The sequence below is a fragment of the Pleurodeles waltl genome, chromosome 1_1, assembly GCF_031143425.1.
Source record: "Pleurodeles waltl isolate 20211129_DDA chromosome 1_1, aPleWal1.hap1.20221129, whole genome shotgun sequence".
NCBI classification, from domain to species: domain Eukaryota; kingdom Metazoa; phylum Chordata; class Amphibia; order Caudata; family Salamandridae; genus Pleurodeles; species Pleurodeles waltl.
The window spans coordinates 387,499,608-387,526,902 of NC_090436.1; the positions used below are offsets into that span (position 1 = coordinate 387,499,608).

At 44.6% G+C, this 27,295-nt stretch overlaps 1 protein-coding gene across 1 annotated transcript; it reads right to left on the reverse strand.

Annotated features, from left to right (window-relative positions):
• Nucleotides 1-307: 307 nt before the first annotated feature.
• Nucleotides 308-26,990, reverse strand: LOC138284475 (betaine--homocysteine S-methyltransferase 1). Its single transcript, XM_069223280.1, has 8 exons — nucleotides 26,885-26,990; nucleotides 19,810-19,942; nucleotides 5,753-5,871; nucleotides 3,564-3,755; nucleotides 3,315-3,462; nucleotides 2,633-2,815; nucleotides 906-1,134; nucleotides 308-595 (listed from the first exon to the last, which is right to left on the reverse strand). The coding sequence occupies exons 1-8, from the start codon at nucleotides 26,897-26,899 to the stop codon at nucleotides 421-423; spliced, it is 1,194 nt and encodes a 397-aa protein (XP_069079381.1). The 5' UTR covers nucleotides 26,900-26,990; the 3' UTR covers nucleotides 308-420.
• Between the last annotated feature and the right edge of the window lie 305 nt (nucleotides 26,991-27,295).

Genomic DNA, 27,295 nt, shown 5'->3' on the forward strand with positions numbered 1-27,295 from the left:
GCTTTGGAGTACTCGTCGCCAGTACTCCGAGCGAAGCTGGCAAGCCTATATTCGAGAACACTAGCAGCAAACAGCACGTTCAACTGACCGCAGCCAACTCTAAAGTGAAGGCAAGATAAGGGGTGAAGAAAGAACGGATGGATCAGACCGGGGGGGGGGGGAGGGGGGGGCGAGAATGGTTGGACGACCACTTCAGCGCTTTACACACATTTATTTCCCTTCATGAGGTATTTTGTATCACTACACTAGAACCAGCATCAGAGAACATTTTTTTTTTTTAATAAAGTAAGCTTCTGAAGATTAATAATTCTTTGGCAAATATTTTATGGTTTAAGTTAACAAACAGGAAAGTCAAATAATGAACATGTGGAACGTGTGAACCTCTGCAGGATAAGTGAAATGGAAGCGTGCAGAGATATTTCACAATTTCTGTTTCGCAAACAGCTCTTTGAGTTGTTCCTCTGTGGTGGCCTCCTTCTGCTGCATCAGCTCAGCTGCTCCTTTGGTCACTCCCCAGGCATCAGGCCTGGACATTGAAGGACAATATGGCCTGCCGGACGCTGGGGCTAGTTTCTCCCAGTATTCCCTTCGTGCCCTGAGGAGAAATGAAGAGCGTAAGCTGCTGAGTCCAGTGCAGAAATACTGCCACGTCAAATCATGCTTCTAGGAAAAGACTATCTGATCATGCACAAACGACTACACCATTGAGACCCTCAGGCTAGCAATCCTAAGAGAAGGAATCCACCTCCTCCCTCCCCACCCCTCCAACAGGTCATGCTAGCTAACGAAGCATGCGGTTATCTGTGCCTACAAGACATCTAGGCTAGCATACTGGAGACATAATAGTAAAAGGGTGAAGGGAGGAAGAAAAAAAAAAAAAAAAAAAAAAAAAAAAAAAACTGTACCTTGCTCTAACCCAGGGTTTCGTGTGCATGTCCAGACCACTGGCCCAGCTGCCATGTTTTTCAGATCCTTTTGGCAAAAATCCTCTTTCTGGAGCAAGCTCCTCTGCTATTGCTCGGATGTGGTAAGGTTCAAATCCACAGCAACCACCGATGTACCGGATGCCAAGGTTGTAGGCCTCCCTTGCATATTTCTGAATATCCCACCTGGTGACTATCCTTGGTTCCAAAGCTGCAAGAAAATGAGCCATAAACGCCACAATGTTTAAATATTTCATTAAGCTACTGAAGTGATAGTGGGGATCACAATTAGATATATCATAACGACTGTTGCTAAATCAGATGGTACCCAGGGCGGCTCATCACCAGTCGTTTGAACTAAAGCATGGCACGTTTCCCTAAACCTGGCAACTGTAATGTAGGCATCAGTGCTGGCAATACATACCAGCCAAGTACTTCACGCGGACTGAGCGAGGCGGCCAGTGCATCCAGCTTGGACAGCTGAAGCATAAAACCATTCTGTAGTTTGCCTATTACTCAAGAACAGGGGTTAGCCCTGCCGTGCTGGCCATCATGGAAGGACACTGTCGGCTAGTGTAACCTTTCAAAGGTGGCTGCTTTGTACTGTGCTCAACCTGCACAACGCGCACAATCTCCACCAAGCCTTTTAGGTCTGGGTCTGACCGCAGAGCAGTCACTGAACGCTTACAATATACACAGTGGGCTTTGGGCTTCCCCTTTGTTACTGGCTTTCTACTTTAGTCTCTGGTTTGGCTCAGCCCAGTGAAGTATTCATCTCATCTTACTCTACTAGGTGTTTTGACCGCATCCTTATACCTTTATTCAAATGCCTGCACAGAACTGTACGAGAGACTATTTCACAGCCGAAGTCCCATCCTTCTGGGTTTGAGGTTTCTGCACCTCGTGGTGTAGCACATTAAAACCTATGTAGCACATTCTTTGCTTACGATTTTTTCCTACCAGCTGAGAGCAGGTGCTGACTTCCCTGCTCAGCGAGGAAACTGTTCAAAACTTAAGTCAGTGCTCCCAACTGACTTGCTTTCCCAGTCTAATTTCATTAACAAGCTAATTTCATGGAATAATTCCTCTGCAGTGCTCACGCACCAGGCATCAAATGCAAAGCCGTCATGACTGCTTCCAGGTTCATCAAAGCTCTCCAGCTCGGGCAGAGTTTGCCTTGTCTTTACACAGCAACCAGACACATTTACACCAGAATCGTTCATCCCTCTCCAGTCATTTAGGATCAGAATCAGCCACTATTGGCCACAAACTCAGTCGTGCAGCTTAACTGATGAACCAGTAGCCCACCCCCGCCATATCTTTGCTAGATAATATTCACCGCAATCATTCTGGTCATCCTGGCAAAATGCACCATTTCACACGTTTCTCAGAACGTAATTTATATTCCCACCTTTAATGGCTATCTGGTACCTATATACTACCCCCTACTCTTGCAAGCATCGCCTGCTCAATGTCTCAATTGCACTGGTGTCCAGCCCAACAGCCTGGAGACAAATGTTAAAACATTCACCCTCGTGATAGATACAAAGCAATTCTATTTGCTGCATACAGGCTTATGCTCTTTTCGCAGAGCACCCGATGGAGCTCCGCAATATAACCAGATTCACAAAGCTGACATGCAAGAAAAACAATTATTTTCTCCATTATATTTAAGGGGTTTCCATCCAGCTTTTTATTATGTAACTTACCAAAAGGAAACTCTGGAAGATCAATGAATCCCTGTTTGCCACAGTCAGGGGTGTGGTAAGCGAGTGGCTGTACCATCAGATGTGCCTTGATCTTTGCTGCTTCCAGGCCCCGTTTCATCAGTTTCATGGTTTTCAGGCAAAACGTCGGGTCAAAATGGCAGTTCACACCGACAATCGCTGCACCTAAAGTCAAACAGATAATATTAGTAAATCCGAAACCAATACACCAGGATTGCTGCAGATCTAAGTGTTTCATGCCTTGTTAGTGGGATACACTGGAGAGGAATCTACGCATGTTCTTCCAAAGCCAACATACGAAAACTTAAGTTGGAAAGCACTAGGTGCAAAAAACCCAACGTCTCCAACACATGCCCTCATGTTGCCGCATAAATTCAAGCAATTTACTAGTGATGGAAAAACGAAATACCAAGTCCAGATTTCTTTTTTTTAAACAAGGAAATGTTACGAGTGCTGTATTGCTCAAGATGTAGTGAATATGGAATGCTAATAAGTCATACAACTTCAAGGTACTATAGTCATTGAGCAGGGTTAGCAGGATAGCGTATACAGCAAATGCCACTGCTGATAAGTGCAAGTCCTTCAGCAGACATTTTAGACGCTGGGGCTAACACTGAAATCAAACCTACCAAAAAAAGCTAAAACACCCACACAACCACCTTACCAGCTTTAACTAGCCTAACTGCACATTCTCCAGGCGTCACACAGTTCATGTCACCCTCCGGACCAATACACATGGTAGCGGCCACCGGCAGCCCAGACTCCTTCAGTACCTCGACAGCCCACACTGCTTCTTCCACATGTTCGAAGTACTGAGGTTAAAAAAAAAATAACGCATGCTAAGCCAATTCAAAGTTTAAAGACGTGACATCGCTAGGTTGATAATATTTAAAGCATTAGCGCGTTAGTCTACCTCTGCAATTAAGAAATCCACTTTTTTACTGGTGAAGACTCCCAGCTGCTGTCGGAAAATGGCCTTCACCTCGGTCTCGCTCTTGTTACTGAGGTAAGATGGCGTTTGGCTGACCCCTCCGGCAACCAGCGCGTCGCCCTCCTCGGCCACTTCGCGTGCAATGTCACAGGCGGCTTCGTTTACCTTTTGCCCCTAGAGAAAGAAACAAAGGTGGTCGGTTAAATCTTATTCCGGAGTTGGAGAATGACCTTCTCTACGAGGCGGAGTTCTGAAATTCAGAAAGTGCAGTTTTATTTCTGCCACATCGTGCACTACTAGAATAGTTATTATTCCCGTAAACTGGCACGGACAACGGATGCATTATTAATAGATACCCATGTTCTAAGTTGCACATCGACTGCCTCAACGACATGAATACATTTACAAACTATTGTGGCATGACAAATTATTTTTCTGTAAGAGTAACTCCTAAAATTGGGAGTTTTGGAAAACCAGTGACTACAGTGCCAGCGTAGGTAGGAGACCGTGTCTTCACAAGGAAAGAGTCTGCCCCCTCCAGCCCCCCTCAATGTATTCACAAGGAAATCAGATCATACCCGATTACGGTCCTGTGGCCCCCAACAGGCCTGAACTCTCCGCCAAGGAACCATTACAGGCACAATCATTCAACAATACGAATTAGTCCGTAAACCACAGGTTTTCTGCCATCACTGTAAACTTGAATGCTGGACCACCACTTTGTAGTTTTGGTATATGGACCACGGCACTGCGTTCAGTTTCTTGGCATGGACTATCCTGCCATAAATGCCCGGTTCGAAACGGGTCAGGCAGCATTACTACACTGGGGTGAGGCAGGGCCATGTTCTTACTGTCCACTTTTTAGCCTGTACGTGGACGATCCGAATAGTGTTGGTGTCAGTAGTTCATGAAGTGGGCAGCGATTAATGCCAGTGGCAGTTATAATTAAAGTTGACCCTAGTGTGGAGTAGCAGGTCCATCTGTAATGGAGGCCTATAGTCTAGAGTGCGTTACGGCAGTGCATATCTTCAAACCATAACTGAAGTCTCCAACACTGGGGGTAATTATGTGGAGGTGGCCAAAGGTCAAATACTCAAAAAGCTGTTTGCCATCTGCAAAGTCAACATTAATTTCACAAATGGTAATCGAATGGGCTATAGTCCTGGCATCACATCTCCCAGCTTCAGAAGTTGGAAAGCCACGTCACCTTGTCATAACTCGGGCATTAGACACGTACAAAAGGCCACTCAAAATATATAACTACTCCTGTAAACTTAAATAGCCACTAACATTTTGACAAGTTAAAGCGTGGCAGGGCACTCTGATGCAGTGTTCCAACCACACCCCAAAACCCTGCTGCTCAAAGAATAGAACTTGGACACACTATCAACAGCGGACTGACAAACTTGCTGGAGTGACTTACACTGTAGTAGCTTCCAGACACTGCTTGCTCTGAAGGAGTGTCTAAACATGGCCAGCAATATTAGGCTAAGCGCCCTACATGTTGAGACAGGAAAATACAGATCTTCGCCACATGGACTGGCGGGGGGCCGTGTGCTGCGCTGTAGCCAGTGCTAGAGCAGTACTGGGTCAACAGTAGTGAGCTGTGGCAGGTCAAGCCAAGTGGAAGCAAAGAAACCTGCAGCCACAACAGGCATGAAAAGGATACAACTGGCTCCAAGTAGGTTAAGAAAAGGCAGACGTTTCACTATTGCGGGAGGCAAATGGAGGCCCAGCAACTAAAGGAAGGCAGCACAGGAAACACGTGATCGTGCACTGAGGGGCTCCGGGCACAGAGCATCTGGCCTGTTCTCATCTAAACTAATAAAACCAGCAGCGCAGTACATGCTTGAAATGGAAACAAAAGTGCAGGTACTCCCGTGTCTCTTCCTCCTCCTCCTCCTCCCAACCCCCCCCCCCTCCCCCGAGTATCTGAGGCGGAGATGTACCAGGACTCTGCCATTAAAAGCATTAGCGCAGTGCTGAGATGCTCCTGCGCAATTCCTTCCAAAGAAAAGTATAATGATACTATGCACACATGCTCAATTACTCCGATTTTTGCGTTGCCCAGGTTATTGGGAGCCATGCCCAGCGAGGAGAAAAAAAAAAAAAAAAAAAAAAAAAAGTGTAGGCTTCATTGTCTATCGACAGTCAAAGCGCTTTATACTCACAGAAATTTTAGACGCTACGTAGTTGCCTCGGTTCTCCAGCTTATCCTCGCTCGCATAGAAAGTGAAGGTCTGCATGACATTTGAACCAGCACGAAGAAACTCTCGATGAAGCTGTCGAACTGAAATACATTTTACAATATCGTGAGGAGCTGCATTCAGGCAATACAAACTAGCATATGGAATGCAACGGGTCTCACATTTGCTCGAGTTAGAGCGATTAGTGTTGTAAACTCCTAACCGGACTTTCCTTGCCACACAAATTACAAGGGAAAAAAAAAAGGAAAAAAAAAAAAAATCGCGCTGAAATTGAAAACCGAGGTGATTGCGCTATGTAAACCCCAGCGCCATCACGCTGCGTGGAAAATAAGATAGTCCGGAAACCATGCTGAAAAGAGCCTTGAATGGTTTCATTAGTTTACTGGTGCTGTGTAGGTGGGCTAAACACTGGAAAGGCATGACGTATGCAGCCTTTCACAAGTGAAAGCAAGCAGATTTTAAAAAGCAAGCCCAGGAACCAATGAAAGTGACTGACGTGACATGGGCGTGGTTAGAAGCCCAAAGATATTTACAGCATGGGAGGGAGTGCTTTGCACTCGCCCATAAAAATGAGTACGTGTAGCTTGAAGGCAGAACAGGTTACCAGCAGTTATCGGGTAGTGACCTACCACTCTTCCCCACACCAGACTTCAAACCCACAATAAACTGCCCTAAGCAAGCAGCGGTATTATAAGCATCATGGCAATTTAGCTTGGAATAAAGTTAAATTCAAAACACTAAAGAATGGTTCCCTTTAGTTTCTACCTGAAAAAAACAAATTTGATGTACCAGGTTCTCATTTTTTCAGAAATTCGTAGTTTGCATTATAAGCAGTACTAACATGGCATTGGCAACATGGGAGGCAGCCACTTATGTTTGATCAGACTTATGTTGGTAGCCCGTCATCCATCCACCATCTGACCTGGGGGTAACATCTACCCACTGCTCTTCTTGGTGATCTTAACCTCTCGTTTGATTCCATGTTGACTGCACAAGCTTTGCTCATTTCCAAATTTCAACTACTCTGTAAGACTGGGTGCTCAAATACTCCCTCCCGATACTGCTCAACAACCTTGACTATGGTGTAGAATGTTATACCCTTTAGTACTTGACCCCCCAACCTACTGAGCATTAGTGACCTGTATTCAGAGCCTCCAAAGTAGCTACAACCTTATAAAATACTCCCAAAACAACAAGTTACCTCCCTAACATACCCAATGAGGCCCCTTGCCTCACTTAGAAAGGGGGGGTGGGGGGCGGCTTCAGTCTTCCTTGCAGTAAGTTGGCTTCTTCTGGTGATTTCCTGGCTGGGCAGCATCTGGATGAGGTGTGCGCAGCCGCCTCAGGAAGTGGCTTGAGTCGTCCAGAGTGGTACAGCTCCTGCGCTTCCAGGTTGAAGCCTAGCGATGCAGGACGTGTCCCCGGCTGCTTGTTTGTTACAATGGAAAGGTCAGGTTTTGGACCTGCATTTTTTTTATTATTCAGTGGTGGACCAGACTGCGGCCGTTTAATGCAGCAATTTCATTGGTGTGGTAGGGAGGTTCTCTTCCCTATTTAAAGTCTGCCTGAGGTGGTTTTGGGCGGTCTGACTTCAAAATCATGTCTGAGCAGAGGAGTAAAAAGCAGAGATGCATTTTAAAGCAGAGACGTATTTTTTCCTCCTCTGTCCTTTGAGGGGGGAGGTGGTTCCTGTTCCCCTGAAGGTGTGTATGGACAGGGATACAGTTGATGGGCCTGCTCCTCATGTCTAGGGAGGTTCAGGACATGATTGAGGTAGCTGTCTCCAGGGCCCTCCAGGCTGGGGGTGCCTGGTCCAGGTGTCACTCTACTTCACGCTTTGGTGGCTGCTGTTGGCTCCTCTTCCTCGGAGGGTGATGCTCAATCTACTTCTTCTGGATGGAAAAGTGTCCCGTGAGGAAATGTAGGTAATTATTATTTTTTACTCATGTACAGGACAATCTGGGCTTCGTTTCAACCTCCTGGGGTGGAGTCCCTCTTGCTTCCTCAATATTTTACCCAGTCTAGTTTGGAAATGCCCTTCCAGGGTCCAGTTAAGAATATTGTTTTCAGTGAGGGGAAGGAGGTGGACAAGGCCCAGGTGCCCAAGTTTTCTTCAGAAGTTGTATTTTCTGGAAAGAGAGGATGCTCTGCCTCCTTCTGTATGGCTGGATTCCATGGTATCCACATTGATTGGTAAGACTGCAGTAAATCCAGAGGACTCTACTCTTACTGATGCCACTGATCGGAAGGTTGACTCTGGTCCTTCATCCACTTAGTCCAAAAAGATGAAAACAGTGTCATATGGTTGGCTTTCAGGGTGATTGGGTCAACTGTCTCTTGCATCAGTACATTTGCTTTACTCCTGCCATTTGTGTTTCTTTCATATTCCAGACCTGTATGGAAAATAACTTAATGCACGTGAAATAATTTCAGACCTAGTTACCCATGCAGTTTTTACTTTGGCTGCATTCCCCACTGACCAAGGAAAATTCGAGTTTGGTAACCAAAAAAGTGAGCTTGCAAATGCCACTACTTTTTAGCACATTAATTTCCCACTTTGTTATTGGCATGCATGAGCCAAGGCTATGGTTGGTCTGTAGGAGAGGGGCAGTGGTGGGCTTGGTGCGGACTCCCGGCCCATTCCTATGCTCCACAGCTTTGCCAGCAGCCCTTCGCCTCCAAGGCCAAGGTGCAGCGCACTTTGAGACTCCACACCCACAATGCAATGGCCCTTGAATTTTTCCTGAATCAAGCAGTAGGTGACAGTAGGGGATTGCCTGGTCTCCCCCTGGGAGAGTCAGGCTTGGTGGAGCTTTCCACCATGCTCCAAGGATACTATTGATCATGATGTGAGGAATTTAGGGAGGGCTGTTAAGGGTGTGGGCACCTCTGACCGTTGTCACAATCGGGTGCAGGGTGGAGCTAGCTTTTGTCACATTCACTAATAGGTAAGCCAGAGTATTTAACATGTTATAGTAATTTCAAACTATTTTGGCCGATTATTATGGCTACGGCCAATAGAGTAGTGCAAGCTTTAATTTTGCAGGAAGGAGGGAGAATCTTCTACAGGAGGGTGTTTTGGAACAGGCATGGGTGGGATGGAAACACTCCAAAAGGGCATCCTAAGAAAGTGTATCTGGTGATTTTGGCCTGCACCTACCCTAACAGGCCAAAACATTTAAGCAGAAGAGTGCAACCGGGAGGTGGTCATGCTCCTTACCTCATTCTAATTTAAAAAAACAAAAAAAAAGCGCACAAGCCTATGTTTCAGTCTTCACGCAGCAGTGGGCCACGTTTGGCTCACAGAGGTATGTGTTTAGTGCACTGTGGCTCTTCTGGACCACGTCATGGGCAGAGGGAGAGGCAGATTCTAGTGGACAGGCACAGACAGGAGGTCAGTCTTCATGGCCAAGGCAGCCGTTACTACACCTGGCTGTGACAACTCCTCTGGGTTGGGTAGCCTTCAGGAGCATGGCTGTCTATGGCACCTTGAAGCAGGTGCTAACAAGTACAGATGCCAGTGGAGGTCTGAGCATCCTTTGGTTGCACGTCCAGAGGGAAAGCAGGCTCTGAAGAGACCTGCTTGACGTCAGGGAAGACCCTTCTTATGACACTGGGCCCCAATGGTGGCAGAAAGCATGACAGGCAGCCGAGCACTAGCTGGGGTGTTGCTGGACTCTTGAGTATTGGTGGCTTTGAGGAGGAATTATTAGGTTCCAATGAAGAAACTGTTTGCGAAAGGGGAAATTGTAGATGCCATTACTACTTTTGGGACAAATCAGGCTTTGGTAGGTGGACAGATAATTAACCCCAAGAGAAGCACTGGCGTTTTTCAGAAGGAGGCCCAGAATATAGTCCAACGTGACTTTGGGAAAGGGGGGGGGGGGGCTGGGGGCTCCAGAACATCAAGCGGTTTGGTGGGCAATGTCCCTAGAGGTAAGAAAACAGTGGTTTGGGGTACATCTTCACTGGCAGATAAGCAAAAGGTGGTCAGGGTGGTGTCAGTGGCTGTGGGTAATAGTGGTTAAAATGATAGCAGGCAAGCAGGAGCAACAGTAGTAAAGATACTGGTGTGCAAACTATAACTGAGGAGAACAGAAGTGATTTGTTGGGAGTCCAAAAGGAGGATGCCAAGTCTGAGGGTTAACAGCAAGTAACGGGAATTCAGGTAAGGATGAAGGAAAAGTTGCAGAGGGCAGTGCAAAACATAAATGTTTGCCATACATGGGGATGTCGATGCCTTTGGGGGTGCATCTCACCCAGCAGATGAAAGAATTTGTAAAGGTGAATTTGTGAAATTGTTGCATAGAGAAGTCCAAGCCAAAGAAGGTTTTAAAGAAGAGGAATGGGACCAGACACGTAGACCCAAGGTACCCACTACGATTGAGAATTGGACATCTGTCTTCTTGATATTTGCAAGTGTATTGTGAGTGCCATCCAGGGAAATGTGTTCTATTTAACTACATGGATGTGATGTGGAGGGCACAGATGGGCTATGGGGGTTTAGGTATGATGAGTTCCATGCAGACAAGCTATTAATCCAGAAAAGGAGTGGGACGAGATTGATGGAGACCTGTGGATGCAGTGGCTTCACACAGCCAAGTGTCCCAGTTGTGCACAAAGCCAGCAGTCTACCTTTACAATACAAGCCCTTTCAGGGACATCCCACCCAATATGGGGTGGGGGCTTTTGGAAATGGTAAGCTCCCCAAAATGGGTCTTGTTGGTCCTTTAAACAGAGGAGCACGCCCACGCCTCCAGTGGGAATTTAGGCACAACTGCAGAGGGAAGTATCTGTTGGTCCAATGCTATGTGGTAGTGGTGGGAAAAGGGCCCTACACCTATCAAGTTTCATATTAAGTTACTGGCTGCAGTTTTAGCCAAAACATGAAGAGGCTAAATATTTGTATTGGGGTTTTCTTGAAGGTTTCAGTTTATCAAGGCCCCAGAATTTGAAGATGGGCAAAGAATTGGGTGGTCCCGAACAAGCAGCAGGGTGAATTTCGATTGATTCATCTGTTATCTTGGCCCTTGGGTGAATCAGTCAATTTTATTGCTCAAAAGGACTCAGTTGTACATTGCACGTTTGTGGATCAGGCTATTGCTTTGGTTAAGACCTGTGGAGTGGGAGCTGAGAAGGTCAAGTCAGATATTTGATCTGACTTCAGGCTCTTGCTAGTTAATAATTTTTCATTGTTGGGTTTGCAATCGGACAGTTCCATTTACATAGATAGGATGTTGCCAATGACCTGTTCAGTCTCTTGACTCAGAAGGGCCCGGTACATGCATTCCTTTTTGGGTATTGAGTTGGAAATAATGAAAATGGAGGTCCGTTTACCTCAGGACAAAGTATGCAAGTTGATTTCTTTCGTGGAGCAAGTTGTTAGCAAACACAAGTTGGAGTTGACCGGTGCAATCTTCTGGGGCACTTGAACTTTGCTTGGTGGGTGGTGAGTTGGAGGCACTGTCTGCAGGCAGTCAGCTTTGCAGTGAAGGGTGCCGTTTTGCCTCATAATGGGATTAGACTGCGTGCCAGCATTTGAGTGGATTTGACGATGTGAGTAACATTTATAAAGTATTCCTATGTTGTGACAATGCGGTTATGGCAGATCCAATTTTTCAGATGTGTTGGGTGCTCATGGCTTTGGTGTTTTTTTGGGATGGACACTGGGTGGCAGAGGATTGGCCCATCTCACGGCAGTGAGCTAGACATAGTATCACCTTTTTAGATTTTTTCCCATTAGTAGTGGCTCTAGTATTATGAGGTTGCCAGGTGGCTAATAGGTGTGTAATTTTGAATGTGGAATATCAAACTGGTCAATTTCTAGAAGGCCAGTGACAAGAAAGTGGAGGCTGCTTAGGATTTTTCTCCAGGGAGGTTTAAAATGTAACCTTATGTTCATGGCGTGATCCCACCCAGGTGGGAATAATGATATAGCTGATGCACTCTCGTTCAGTGGCAGAGATTGTGGGCTAGCACCGGGAGCAGATGCACGGAAGACCGATTGTAAGGGATCTGTGGTCGCTGGGAGAGTGATATTGCGATTGATTCAGTCCACTGCACCTACTAATTTCTAGATTTATGAGCAAGCCTGGTCTGAATTTGTTCTTTCAGGTGCTTCTCGAAGGGTGGATGATCCTTTAGCATTGTTTTCACAGGAGGAAGGATGGGGTACATTTTATTTTGTTGCAGAAGGACTCCGTGCTTTTCAGCAGTCACTATCAGGTAAGATGTCGGTTATGTCTTTTTATGGTAAGTATTTTTTGGATATGATCCCATGGAGGAAGAAGTCTGTTGGAGATTGCGGAATGGGCCAGGGAGATGGGGTGCGGTTGGATAGGATAGGAGGCATCCTATTACAGGTGAACGACATTCTATTCAAGTTAAACAGCATTTGTTTATCTGCATGGAAAGTGGCTATGTTTTCTCTCTGTACAACTTGGATGTACGTCTGCATTTTGTGCCAGAATTGTTGGGGAGAACAGGTAAGGAAGGCTTATTGTGCTCGAATGGGTCACTGGGAAAGAAAGGGGGTGGATTTGGTTGGCTAAATCAAAAACAATCAATTGGGCAGGGTTCAAGAATGGTTATTTTCAGGTTCTCATTCTTAAGGATAGTGTTGGGCAATTTGAGTTTGTCCCCTAGTGAATATGGTACTCACTTTTCACATAGGCGCAACGACAGAAGCAAGGAGAATGGGTACTAGAGCTTGGTATCATGAATATAGGTTGATCGAGGTCAGTGTTATGAACATTAGGTTCAAGCTCATTTACATGAAGATTGACCATTGTTATGTTTGAATCCTAGTTGTAAGTTCCTAGTCTAATTTTCCATTTCAGGTTGTGTGGTGTAGCTGACCTTTTAGGTCAAAGAGTTTGGGATTAGCTTGAACTTTTGAAGTAGTATTTCTGGTCAGGCAGGAAAACACCTGCAGGTTTACCTGGTTGGCGAGTTAAAAAAAAAAGGCAATTCTTGGGTGGGTTGTGGGTCCAAAGCAGAGTAATATGAAGTTGGGTATATTGAGGAAGGATCTAAGGCAAGGGAAGCAACTCAGGATGGAGATCAGGGCTAAGAGATAATGTATTTTGGTTGGGAAGTGTAATTTCCTGGGGGGTGGAGGGGGCGGCATTGGGGGAGGTTAAGCTTCATTAGAATGGAGGGGTTGGGCCTTTAGGCAGTTATGTAGTTATACATTAGTGAGGTGGGGTGGGGTAGTTTTCTAAGCCTTTGGACAAGGTGGTTTGTTAATTTGCCAAACCTGTTCTATTAAAGCAGCCTTTTACCCCTTTAATTGGTGCCAGTGTTGTGTTTGCTCAGTCTCGCCAGATGGGGACGTTGGGCTTGCCTGGTCTCCCCCTGGGCTAGTCCAGTGTTGTGGGGCTTTCCACGACACTCCAGTGACATGACTGGTCAGGATGGGAGTGTTTAAGGTGTGGTGAGGGTGTAGGTGACCTCTTTGGCCTTTGTCACACCCAGGTGCAGGCTGGCGCTAGCTTTCATCATCCTGCCCATCCACCCCATAATTTGGATTTATACAAGGGATTTTTTTTTTGTTTTTCAAAGACATCTTGGTTGTGTATTTGGGTTTCTGTAGAACAGGTCTTGGTTGGTAGGTGGAAGGGGTGGAGCAGTGTGGGAGGAATGGGGAGAAAACGCACCACACACCTTAACTCGATTGACGCACCATCTGCTACCCTGCTGCGGGCACAGGCTCCCAGACTGCCCTGTGGCCAATCCCGACACTGCTCAGAGCAGCGCTAGGATTAGCTGAAGCTGTGCAGTTCCCCCTCACTGCTAGTCACCCCCAGGCCCCCCCTTTACAATAAAGGTATAATAAACAGGGTTTTTTGGGGGGGTGCAGGGGGGAGAAAGGAGTTGTGTTGGGCGACATTCCTCTGCCCTAACGGAGGAGCCACCCTTGAAAGGGATCAAGTGGTAAGCCGGAAAACATGAGTTCCAAAGCCAATGGCAAGCAACAGGCTGAATGCATTCCCAGAAAATTATGTTATGCTGGAGGTTGCTAGAGTTTGCGACAGGATCTTGCAGTAAGGGAGGATGGTGTTCCAGTGTCTGCATTGCCTGTCTACTAGAGGCATCTTGTAGAGACACCATTTCTCCCGTCCTCCACTGCCATGAGCTTGCAGCACTTGCTGCAGCATATGCTTGACCTGTGCTAGTTTATCACTGCAGCAAAATGTAAAACCTACGCAGCTGTGGGCTGCTACAAAATGCAGACTTCAAACAAGCAATGGTTTAAAGGAGTTGACTAAACAAGCCCCAATCAAGTTTTCACATGTAGATAGGAGCGCAGGCTACAGCTAAACGCTGAAATATCTTCACATTGCATACATGTTCTGACATAACAGCTTCAGGCTTACAACTGCACCATCTTGTTTGGCAGCTTAACTAGGTTCTAAGAATGGGAGATTTCAGCACTTGGGTGAACATGTGGCACCCTTAGAATAGTAATGTGCGCTACAATAATGATTTCCCAATTGCTCTCCCCTTTGCACATTTTTGTAACCATCCTCCAATTTAGCAGCATTTGTGCTCCAACTACATACTGCCCAGATTGCCCTTACATTATTCCATAAGGGATGAACAGTCAATGATTCACACTATCAGGCCTCGAAAAACCATAAAAATGTTACTAGAACTGCAGGTCAAGTAACTTGAATAAGCTACTCAACCATAACTAATGTACTTGACCCATAAACGGGTCTCCAATTGTGTGATCCTAGGCAAACGTAGTATACAGAGTCACCTTTCTTCATTCTCACATACAAGAATACCTTCAAATATGTCAACGCAGCGTTCCTGCTGTATAAAAATACTTCTATGTTTCATTAAATAGACTAAACGTTTGCACCATGTATAAAAATAATCTAGCCCACATATAGGGGTAAACATGATCCATTACGTGCCTCTTAGTTTACGAACAGCATTACTACCAGGGCAGGAGGGTTTGTTTAAACACAAATGTTAAAGCATGTGGTCACACTGTCATTTACAGAACCAAATTTATTTAGTTGGAGTAGTTGTGTTTAGCTGTACCCTGCGCTCCAATCTACATGTGAAAACTTTATTGGGGATAGGGCTTGTTTGGTCAACTCCTTTAAACCATTTCTTGTTTGAAGTCTTAGTAAAATCTTCCAAGTAGAAAGTAGGTGGTCACATTTACACATTAAGCTTGAATAAAGTTGCCCTTTCTGCAGAAATGAAGAAGTGTTAAATTTTCTACAAGCTGTGAACACCAATTAATGCAAGTTAGTTTTAACCTTCCCACAGACTTTTTATAGAATATAATGTATTAAAATGTTTTAGCTTATGTCTGCAAAATGTTTCAAAGCAAACAATAGATTATGATAAGTCAATAGGCAGCTTGCGACTTGATGTAAAAGCCTAGCCATGAACTGAAGTTTTTCTAAGCAGAGCCAATGATGTGAAACCTTACAGAGTAATACAAAGTTTGGATAACAATGATTCATTGAAACACTTGTCTTTGGACTATTGTTTTTACGATGAGACGACAAGATGTTCCTCACCCCATGAGGGCACCAAAAGCTGATTAATTGATGCAAAGGAAGATGACATGTTGCAAAGGTCCAGATAGGATTGTTTAAATTGGTGCATGTTGCGCCATCTTTGCACTCTCTCACCACCCCCTCCATACCCCCCCCCCCCCCAACACTCTCCAAGACTTTTCTCAGATACTGCAAGGGATCCCCCCCCCTTGCTCAATCCTAGTCACCCAGCCCTTTTTTCCCCTCAAACCTATGCTGCTCTGAGATGGAGTTTCTGTATAAGAGGTTCTGCTTTGAGAATTGATAGTATGATTCTGACCCTTTATGCGTGAACCTCTATTTGGAGCCCTTTATTGGTTCTGACTGGCATCTCATTCTTCTCAAATTCATCCTGAGATTTAGAAGGAGGACTTTTCCTTTATGGAACATGCTTAATGCACTTTCTCTGAGAAAGACTGATTAGTGATTCATAGGGATAATATTGTATGCAGAGTTCGATAAAAGAAACTAAAATGATTTATGAATAAAGCTTTTGAACACACCAACTCACCGACTGAAAACGGACAGCTGAAACCGATGAATCATTGATTGATGTGCAGCTCCTGGTTAATCTCATTTACATTCAAGTTCTGTTAGCCTGACCGCTGGTATTTCTTCCCTGATGAATTGGTAAGCATTATTTCATAAAATCGATATTTAACCAATACCCCTGCACCTGCAAGGTGCATGTTTGGATTTTTAACGGAACAGTTCCAAGGAGTAGGGGCAAGCACAACAGAAATTCTTCCCTGTTGCAAGTTTGCAGAGATATAATTAAGAACGGATTTGAGCGTAAAGGACACTTAGGATACCACTGTACCAGAAATTTAAGTAGAGCTGAGAAGCATCCAAAACATGCTTGGGCACGTGGCACAGCAACTGTGCTTTGGAATTTTGTACAATTTGAAGTTTCTTTGGAGCACTTCAATACAAGCATGTTACCATAATCCAGCCTGGATGTAATCAGAGCCTGAATCACCCTTTTGAGCAGATATGGTTAACAGCCCAAGAATTAAGACGTTTAAGTGTCCAAAAACAGTGGGCAGTAATTTTAGAAATCTAGATATCCATAAGAAGCAGTTGATCGAACAGAAGCAGAGGCTCTTGACTGCTTTAGAAGGAGTGGGTAAGGCTCCAAGATCAGAAGGCCACCCCTGGGGCCCCAGAGATGGCGATTCTCACTCGCCAACCAAAAGATCTGTTTTATCACCATTCAGCTTGAGAAAATGGAGTCTTCCATTTTGAAGAATCTGCAAGACCGGTGGAAATTGGCCACCCTATCCTCATTCTCTGCACTCAGCGCTACAATGATCCTAGTATCAGCGTACATGAAGAATGACATGAGTGGACTAAATGCCAATATCTACCACTTTCTGAAACAAAACCAGATGAGATACCATGTCAAAGCATGAATGAGGTCTAGAAGAATGAGGGTAGCAGTGGCCCCAAAATCAAGTAGTTTCTTGAGGTGCTCTACTGGAAGAAAAAAAAAAAAAAAAAAAAAAAAAAAACATACCATCAGATTCCTTACTGAAGCCCAGCCAGAATCCAGACAAAGGCAAGTAAGAGACCAGAAGCCTCTTCTGGTAACAAGAAAGCTAGGTGCTAACATGCTTTTCTATGATCTTGGCACAGATAGGAAGGAGTGAAAACGGCAATAATCTAAAGTTTTCTTTTCGTTAAGTAGAGAGGTTAACTATGGTGTTTCCATGAAGGAACTTTACTTTTCGTTAAAGATTTGCTCAAGTGCTACAGTAGGTTGAGGAGGGATACAACAGTATTAATCGTCTTCATCTGCTCCAGAGAAGAGGCTATAGAGGTGAGTCAGATTTTATGAAATCTACAAGTGATTATAGAGAGTTAAAAGATCTAATAACAAACTTTTCTAGATTAAATTATGGGTGTCTTGTATCTGCTCTTTGGGAATGGTTTACGTCTAATCTCTGCTCTGGTACTTCCGAAACAGCCAAATAAATACATGTTAACTACATTATAGAAGAATCTTCAAATGTCTTCAGTTAGACACAAACACAAGAGGGAGAAACTTGTGCTGGAAATGGAAGGATTAAACAATATCTAAAAGCTCCTTCGATTAACTTTGAGAATTAGCAATTTTATTGGAATGGTCCACCTGGGCTTTACGACCGGCATTAGTATACATATTATCAGCTAGGTTTTGGCTTCCTCTTCCTATGTTCCACATTCTACAATTCTGGGGGTCAGGTGAGGTGTGTGGGGGGTGCAAATTCATGAGTCAAAGGCAGCATTGTTATCATTAAGGAACCTCGGTCGGGAATGACCGATTCCATTATCCACTTAATTTGGGGGTGATGAAATTGTGTAATGGTCCATCCAGTGTAGAGATGGACTGACCACTGCAAGAGAGGCCATGTCAGAAAAGCTGGTCAAGAGTATGCCTGCAGACAGTGAGAAAATGCACTAAAGGTAACAGACCAATAACGCGTAAGTCTGTATACAAAGTGGTAGCCACACCATTGTTTGTATCATTAAAACTACTAAAGCCATCTAAATAAGAAACCAGAAATCCATTTCAAAGAGAAACACTCCAGATGGACCTTCAGTCCCATTTACAATGCAATTTAGTCATGCACTTCTAAGACAGAAATGTGGTCTAGGAACTATTTTAAAAATGAGCCAAGAACCTAATAAGAGCAACAGCACAATAAAACAGAAACAGAAAGCCTACCCAGACATGGAAAATGCGCGAAACATGCACTAATACCGTAGCTGCAACGCACAGAACTACACAGACCCCCCCCCCCCCCCGTACTCCACATGGACACTCTATTGGACAATAGGAGCAATGATCAATACCTCACCTCTCTCCAACAGCCTCCCTCTCTGTCCTGACTAGCATTCCGACGCCCAAAAGAGCCTCAAAAATGTGACCCTTTGCTTCCTTCTGTTTTTCCCCTCTAGTCGTTATTGCAATGCAGAAACGAAATGTTTACTTGTACTCGTCTGGAATCTGATAAGGCGATTAACCTACCAAAGTATTAAGATGTACACAGAATGACTAAAGCCAATAATGTAGCCTGCTGTACTATCATGATCATGCTTGTAAACACTGCACTATATAACAAAAGTTAAACAGATTTAAAAAAAAAAAAAAAAAAAAAAAAGAGCCATGACAAAGGCTACTGATGTTTAGTCAATCGCGAAAACTGGAAGCCAAGCATATAACTGAAACCAGAATTAAACACTGCACTAATCAGTCTATTAAAAGGGGGCAGAGGTCCAGACAAGCAAAGAAACTGCGTTGGAGGCTGGCTTGTAGAAAATTAGTAGCTATGCCATGTACACCCTGTAGAACGCACCATGAAGCAGCAATAACTGGATACACTTGCCGACCCACTGTTGTGCCTTTCCCAATCTCACACAAAAACACAGAAGTTGAAGATAAAGCCACCAAATGTACATTAATTGCAACAAACGGCTCCACTTTGAAATGCTCAATAGGATTAGACCTGGTAGCTGCCAGCCCCGCCACCTCCCCTCTCCTGGCAGTTGAGATCCCCACTTTGAGTGTTTTAGTTAAGTACAAGAACAGAGGCTACCAATCCCTCATTAGGTTGCATGCACCTGTACTGTTCCCACGAATCAATCTGAGAACACTAACTTCATTTTTACTTTATTATACTTACAAAACATTTAATATTTTCAGTTTACATATTGCAATGCATCTAAAATGCTTGCACTGTCATGCAGACCTCCAGGGGTAGCAGGCTCACAGGTGAAGAACCACTGATTTAGACAATGCAAAGGCTCCATGAGGGCAGACACCTCAACACAAGGCTGAAATTCAGATATCAGGCAAAAGCAACTGATGCCAGCAAATCCACTCCCCCTTAAGAGCAACTAGTAGCAGACACCCTGCGCCCAAGTTTACACCTCAGCAGCATCCAAGCTTCTACACCAAAACTCTTAAGAATCTGGTTATACTGACAGCTGGGTTTACAAGTAATCTACCACGTCACTCGATTGGTGAACTTACTTTAGGACCATTGGGGTGTACACGTCCATAGTTAGTGTAACATGAGCTTGTCCACCTGCTTCTTACATGTCAACTTGCTTTCCCACTAATCTTGACACTCACCCAAGAACACTTATAACCCAAGTGAAATTGTTCAGTTACACCTCTTCAAACTCCTACCTGAAAGTAAAGAGGCTAACAGTGTACATCAGCAGCTCTCACATTAAGGAGCCATGGTGAAGTAGAAGGCAGGCACTGGGAGTACGTACACTCTGGTACTTATTGCAGCTTTGAAGCAATTTAGGTAGTCACAAGTTAGTGTGACAGCCAACAGCCTACAACTGGTGGGAAAGGTTAGTACGGAAAGAACTCTACAGTCAGCATGCTGCTTCTGCCCCTCAAGAGCAGAAAACCTTGTAGTGCAATCCATTGTAGTGGTGGTTCAAAATTCCCAGGAAACCAACCTGCTTCTGGGTGCTCCACTGCAGCCTCTGGCGTCCATGGTCCAGCTTTCACGTAACCCCTCTTCTCCAATGCAAACACAAAGCCGCCATCTCCAATGACTACTTCACCAGCATCCAGACGGGCCAGAATACCCTGTGTGAAGAGAGTAACATTGTGAAAGAATTAAAGCAACCAACAAAATAATATGTTAAAACCAACAATGGTGCAACGCTTACAACTGCAGTGATAGACACCAAGAAAATATTAAATTAACCATGGAAAATCCCCCTGAGCACCAAGCCCATAAAACATTTTAGGTTTTGACCTTATCCTAAGAGTTAAGGTCCTTTACTATAGCATCATTGCAAGACTAGTCATTTGAGGGCTAGTAGTCTCCTAAAGTTATCAAAAGTACTCAAATGCCAAGGCAATATGACAACTACATTTCCTGCTGGAAGAACTACATCAAGTCTGATGACAGTTTTAGTAAGTAAGCTAAATGCGCTGTTTTTTTTGTAATCATTAAACATGCGTTTTCCAATTACTTTTAATTTGCTGTTTCAAGATGGCACACACTAACGTTGGAGCAGTAAATTAAGAAAAATGTGGGTGGAGGGAAGTGAAGTTAAAGAGTTGGAGTTTAAAAATGAAAAAAAAAAAAAAGACTAAGATGTGGGGGTAAGGAGGCAGGAGGGGAATTACGGGGAGAAAAGGAACCGAAGTAAATGGGAGTGCAGAGAAGGGGCAAACTAGTAAGGAGAAAAAAAAAAGAAGAAAAAAACCCACACCACACAACAAGTACTTTCAAGAAGAACTGATAAAAGTACTTCCTCAGAATATCTATAATGGAAGGATCCAGGTAATCCAATCTAAATGAGGTTAAAAAGCCATTCTCCAAGAAGGGACAAACAAGAAGAAAAAGTAAAGGCAGCAAAGGCATAAAACAAGCAAACCAATAAGACTGGCAAGAACTCGCCCAATCCTGAACAATGTGCTGACCTAAAGTCCAGTCAGTGTTGGTATTGTCCAAAACAAGTTTAACAGAAAGGTTGAAAGCGGTCTTAAAGATACCCAATGATGATCTCTTCGCTGTCAGGCGGCCTAGACGAAAGAGGTTTCCTAAAAGCTGTGCTGCTAAAGAGCTTGTACTGCATTTAGTACCCTACTCATTAACCTCAAAGCCCGAAAATAATAGCACTAGTTTTTCAGTTTAGTGAAATCAGGACAGTGTTGCAGCTTCAACCCAGAAACACAACAGGCTGTGCAAAGCTGAAGAAAGGAAAATACGCGACTGACACTGGAATCATTTTCGGTAGGTAGTAGGACTATAGCTGGTATTTTCTAACCCGCTTTAAACTCCTTGAAGGGCTGCTGTGGAGTGAATAGTATGGCGGCAATGGCATGTTTCTTCAACATAGGCACACTTTCAAGATTTCTAAAAGGAAACTATTGTGACTCAAGAGGTTCGTTATAATTATTGGCTAGCATTTTGACCATGGGTGATCTGGTGCTCGTTGTGCCCGTGTGCTTAATTTGCCTTTTTTTGTGTAGTCTATATACACACAATTGAATTGAAGACTGTCAAAAGCGCACTTCGTTGTGTGTACTGGAAACATGTCGCACACAACGCCAATTATGCTGGTCACTTCTTGAAGTAAGAAGGAAATAAAAAAAATAAAAAAATAAAAAAACCACAGTAGACCTATATGGTTTGGGGTGCTTGTTCGCGGCTGTTTTGTCACTTGGCACCTCCGAGGCCCTTGAGTGGATATCTCCAAACGGCTGCACTGAGACCTGAAAACCTGTTATAATAAAACGAAACGCCACCAAACGGTAAATTAGGGGCAATGTTGAGGCAGGGAGCACTGCTCCCTCCACTTCGCTGGCCTTGCATTGCTTTTGTAAAATTTAAAATGCTTCACATTTCGGTACAGGATAATTTTTCAACACGCGATTTGGGAACGCAAAGATGCTTTGCCGTTGGCAAGATTGGTTTTCATTAGTCCGCTGTCTTATAATGAAGTAAAGATTTTTTTTCACCAGAACACATTTTATTTATTTTAATGTACATACACGGCAGAAAAGGCCGTATGGAATGATAAGGCTTGGGTATACATATAGCAATGCATGTAGGTAGAAGGAGCAGAGCATTGATAGACAAAGAAGAAATAAACAAAAAAACAGTTTGCACATGTTGAAACCCCTTCCCCATCCAATTCCAAAATGACTATTTATCAGCCGGCGTCTACATATCAGTTGCCAGGCGTCCATCCTCATTGAGCGGACCTTGGCTCTGACTATCCCCTCCAGATCCCTGGTCAGGAGGATGCATCAGCTCCAACACAATACCTTGTTATTCCACCCATCTTTGCCAGATTTTATGTTTCTTAAGGCATTCCATGGGACCTCCAGCCTCATGCAGATGTCTCTGCCTCTTTTCCAGGCAGAGAATGAGGGCGCTGATGTGTCCTTACAATGTTTAGCAATATCACGTTCAGCCAAAGTAAGACCCAGGCAAGTTTCTATCTATCGTCCCCAATGCCCTCAGTGACAAGTAGGATCCCAGGGCAGAACCCATGAGGACTGCTCAGGGACAAAGGAATTCTCTGCCAGAACACCTCTCATGCAGTGCAGTTTCACACAGAATGCAGAAAGGTGCCCCCTACCCCATCCGAGGGGCAGGGTGAGGCCACCAGACCCATCCACCACAGGAGTTGTCGAGTGTAGTAGGCTCTATGTAAGTATTTAAACTGGAGGTGGGTAGAATCCACTGCCTTCCTGAGAGCCCCAAGGGCCTCTGTCCAATTGTCATTATCTAATGCTTCAGGATAATGCTCCCAGGCAGCACTGAGGGCCGGTAGAGTGTCATTACTATTATTAACTAGGGTTCAGTAGATCTGTGTGATTGTGCGAGTCGAAGTCTCCCAGAAGGAGTCTGCCCCTGAGCGGGTTAAATTCGGAGAGATCCGTGAGATATTGTATGTAGGGGGTGAAAGCATGACTGAGCTGAAGGTAGCAGTGGAATTGGCTCCAATGCAGGTGGTATTCCCACTGCAGCCCCCCCCCCCCATATGATTTCAGGATGGTGCCCTGCATGACATCACCCAATGTAGAAATTCCTGAGGTCCCAGTGTCAGAAACCACCTAGTCGGGTTATCTGGGGTAGCAAGTGACCCCACCAAAGCAGTGTTTGTTCCTAAAGATGGCCCCACCACCCCATTCGCCACAGAGTACCTCTTCAAAGAGGCAACCACTCGGTGGCATACGGTCCCCCACCCCCCCACTTTAAGAGTTGACATAAAGAGAAAAAACATTACGAGTTTAACAAAAAAAAAAAAACTACAACATAATGCGATTAGCTTAGATAAAACCACCCCGAGAGTTGCTTGAAGTGTTGTGCCATTCCTAAGTAGCCTTATATGTCCTGGAGCTAAAGGTGCACGGATTTCGGTGGAGAAGTAGCAGTGGAAGAAAGCAGGGAAATACATGCACTCTCTCATGGACTGCTTAACGTAAAAGATAAAAAAGCAGTTCTCTAAAGCATGAGTAGAACTATGTACTTCATAGTATCAAAAGGCCAGTAAAGCAGTTCTGTTCCACAGAAGTGGCAAAGACATGATGGATGTCTCAAAGAAAATAACGCCAGCAAACAGAACCCAAGCGAATTCAAGTTACACAACACAAGGCCAATAATAAATTACTGGGGGAAATGCATTCCCAGGTTAGATTTCTGCATGTCCCCAATATGCCTTTGCAACCGGTATCTGGTAGGATGAGACCCGAGAGGTACACAAAGTACGACTGAGGGTGGCCTTTCTGTCCTTTGCATATAGGGCCCTGTTGACTATTTAGCAAAGGTATTCAGAACATGTTCAACTAGCAAGTATTTATTTACATGTTAAAAAAGTGAAAGGAGTAGCAAAGGTTCTGCACTAATATTTAGAAAAGGTTTCATTCTAAAGAATGAATTGTGTAAAAATATGACTTCAAAATTCCAAAAAATGCATTTCATTAACAGGCGGAAGCTGCTAACTTGTGTGCAGTTTATATCACTGCTCTGAAATTCATTTTTTTTTTTAAGTGATAGTTCAAAAACTAGAGCTTAGTAACTTTCATGCCATAATCTTCCTGACAACAATAGCATAAGTGAAATCAGAGGTATGTCAGTTATGTGCATTCTGTATGTGACCTAGATTATAATTACACATTGGAATAGGATTATAGTTTAATAATAACAAGAAGTTTCGCACAGCGTTTATCCTAAAGTTATTTCATGGTGTTCTTGTGTGCTAAAGAAAGGGGAGGCAACGTGAAAAAATAGCGGCCTAGCATCAGACAATTTTGAAAGCCAGGATAGATTCTTCCCAGGTTTCACATTATACAGTTCTGCCACTAGATGGTATCGCTTTCCGTCTAGTGGATTACATCAAAAGGTAATGTTCTGTCTAATTATTGGTGCATGAGGTTAGAGCCTGGTGGGCAGACTGAATACTTGGCTCTTATCCGGCCCAAGGATACAAGAGAACTATGAGCTGAGCCGGAGTCAGGCTCAAGCTTTTAGTGTCTCTCCCCCCACCCCAGCACATAATGACAATTAAGAGGACAAAAGCATAGGAAAGATTTGAACTGACCATCAAAACAACTAGTAAAGCAGTACTACCAACACCACAGCACAGGACTCAATGTGCCAAGATTTATAGCGCTCTCAATACATCATTTTATTGAGTGAACAATTAAACTGGATGATCTCTCCCCACAAGAGAGAATTAAGATAGTCTTATCGTTTTATCAAGCACTTACTACCAGTGTGTAGTGTTAAGTTCTAAAAAGCAGAGCAATATGTTCAAGTGATAACCCAAGAGCATACAGTATTACAAGGTCAGCTTCTGGTTCCATTTTTTGTTATCTTGTTCTTTACACAAGAATTGAGTGGTTCCAATGGTAAGAGTTGGACTACCCATAATACTCTACCAAAAGAGATTAGTTATGAAATCTGTACTAAAGTCTATACTGGTCCCATATCTTAGGTTAAGTGGTAAACTCACGATTAAATGTAACGTCTCATACCACCATGGTTACAGCTTTCACTGTTCAATGTCTTGTGATGGAGGTGGGGTGTTTGTGTCTGACCACCTCGATGAAATGCATACCTTGCTTGGGGGGGGGGGGGGGGGGGGGCAGGAGGAGTCATTTGTCAAGGATTTTTAAAGCACTTGCTACCTTAACAGGGCCTGATCCTAGGCACTACTAGGTTTAGAGTAAAGACAGTGGCACTCCACAGATCATACTTTTTGTCCACTGAATAAAGCTTGCAGGGACCTATGGCTTAGACCTAAAAAAGTACTCAAAGTAGATACTGAACACAAAATATAACTTACTTATACCTACTACCCCCCCGGAGGGATAACATTCCTAATCTCCACTTTAATTTAGCCCCAGCTAGACAGTTGAGCAAACTGCAAATCGAGCTGGAGGTCAAGTGGGGAGGGTTTGTGAATGACAGGCTTCCAAGAATACTGCAGTAGTACATTCCACAAGGGTCCATTTACCTTGGGAAACTGCCATGTAGTGCAACACAGGAACTGCAAATATGTGCTTACCCAATGACGAACAGATTTTGTTCTACAAAATGAAGAGCTGTGTGCCCTACTCGTTTAACCCATTTTTTAAAAACATTAATATTAATGCAACATATTTAAAACTCATAAACAGTGTCGTCTTAAGGATTTTTGGGGGCTACAGGCAAGATATTTTGGCAGTCCCTGCGAGAGGCAGATTAAAAAAATATATATGTAATTACTTGTTTCATGTTAACTTGTGCCCCAATTAAACTGATCAATACAAAATTATGTATCAGACTTGAACAGGGTCACACAAACTGATTAAATATTTTGCCCGGGACCCCAGAAATCCTTATAATGACAGCACGTAGAGAAACAGGCAGAGCTAGACAGAATTACAGAGGTTAAGACAGAATATACAGATAAATAAGAGTTAACTTTGCCAATGGGGGGGTGGGGGGTTGGGCAATTGCCCACTTTGTCCATGACTCAAAACGTCTCTACACATCAGGGACAACGGATAGGAGTGGCATGAACCTTACCAAACCGATGTTTAAACACGGATCGGTTTAAAAACAGATTTTAGAATTCAGAAAGGCAATACTCGCCAACGCCGCATTAACGTTAAATATTGTCTGCGCTTCATTTGAGAGGTGTTGCCGCTAAAGTGCATACGCGAGTCGTCCTCCGCGGAAGAGAGCACGGAGTCAGGGGCTGGTGCCCCCGTCCCACGCGCACGGACGGGGGAGCCCCTTATCGCCCCAGTGAAGAGCTAGCACACTTTCCAATACCAACATGTTGAACAGGCATGTGGAGTTCCGTCAACTTAGAGTTTCGTCAACTTCGAGTTTATGACTAGATTAAACTGAGGTCGGAAAGAAAATGCAGGAACCTGGCGTCAGCTCCCTCGCTTATCGCCTCCCACTATCCATCTCCAGAAGGAGTCGCGCCCCTCCGCGGCGAAGCAGGAATGCGCCTTGATTATGTCCGTGCCACGCTGGGATCCGAGGCTGCGCGCGGAGCGCTGCCCTAGAGGTGTATGCAAAACACGCGTGCTATTACTAAATGAGCTTTAGGAGGACTACAGAATAAATTAAGATTATCACAGTTACACTATAAATTGTAAAATAGATTTGACATGAAGTTGCAGCTCCAAGGGAGAATAATAGTTCAAAAGGGGAGATTACAGAAGTTTTCTTCTACAAAATTGTGAAACAGCCCCTGTGGATAACAGAATAATTACCATGAAAAATGTTTTACTAGCATGTTTTTGAATGCTGAGGAACATATGTATCTAGAATACCGCGAGCCGAGGACGCATCTTAAAGGCGCGCCCTGCACCGACGTGCATAGCCTTCCAAAACAAACACCACGAGCCACTGATCTGCCAGTTCTGCGCACTTTCAGACCACCCGTCTCCAACCCGACCTGCCGCCCCGCGCACTTGGAAAGGGCGCCCCTTCTTCCATCGCGCCGAACAGCCGCTCGAAGGGTTGGTGGGCACCCGCACCCCTCAAGTCAGGGACTCGCTTACTTTCTTCGCTGCCATCCTGCGCGCCAGCTGACAGACTCACAAACCCGCAGTCCCGGTGTGGCAGACAGGAAAGAAGGCGTGTGCTTTTAGACCCTCCCTTTATACCGAGCGGGGCGGATCCCGGTGGGCTGCGCTCCGGCCCCCTGATTGGAAGGGACCCTCCAGTCCCAATAAAGCGGCGGCAGCAAAGGAGTCCCGCTCTCGTGGGGGGTACGCTGTATAGAGGGGGCTTCACTGGGGTGCCTTCCTTCAGGGGTCCACTCACTTGAAGTTTCCAATGAATGGCGCAGACTATCTCCGGGGATGGCGTGTTGGATGATTAGTGAATTTATGTGCAGAGGCGGGGTCTTAACGTCGTTAATGCTCACTCTCAGCGGGGAAGGGCATTGTAAGGCATGCTGTGGTCCTGCA

Bases quoted from the DNA above. Each gene is read 5' to 3' on its own strand.
- LOC138284475 (XM_069223280.1), bottom strand. The intron at 5,872-19,809 runs GTTGGTTTCCTG...AATGTATTTCAG, and splicing joins AGTGGAGCACCCAGAAGCAG to TTCGACAGCTTCATCGAGAG. The intron at 596-905 runs GTACAGTTTTTT...ATTTCTCCTCAG, and splicing joins AAACCCTGGGTTAGAGCAAG to GGCACGAAGGGAATACTGGG.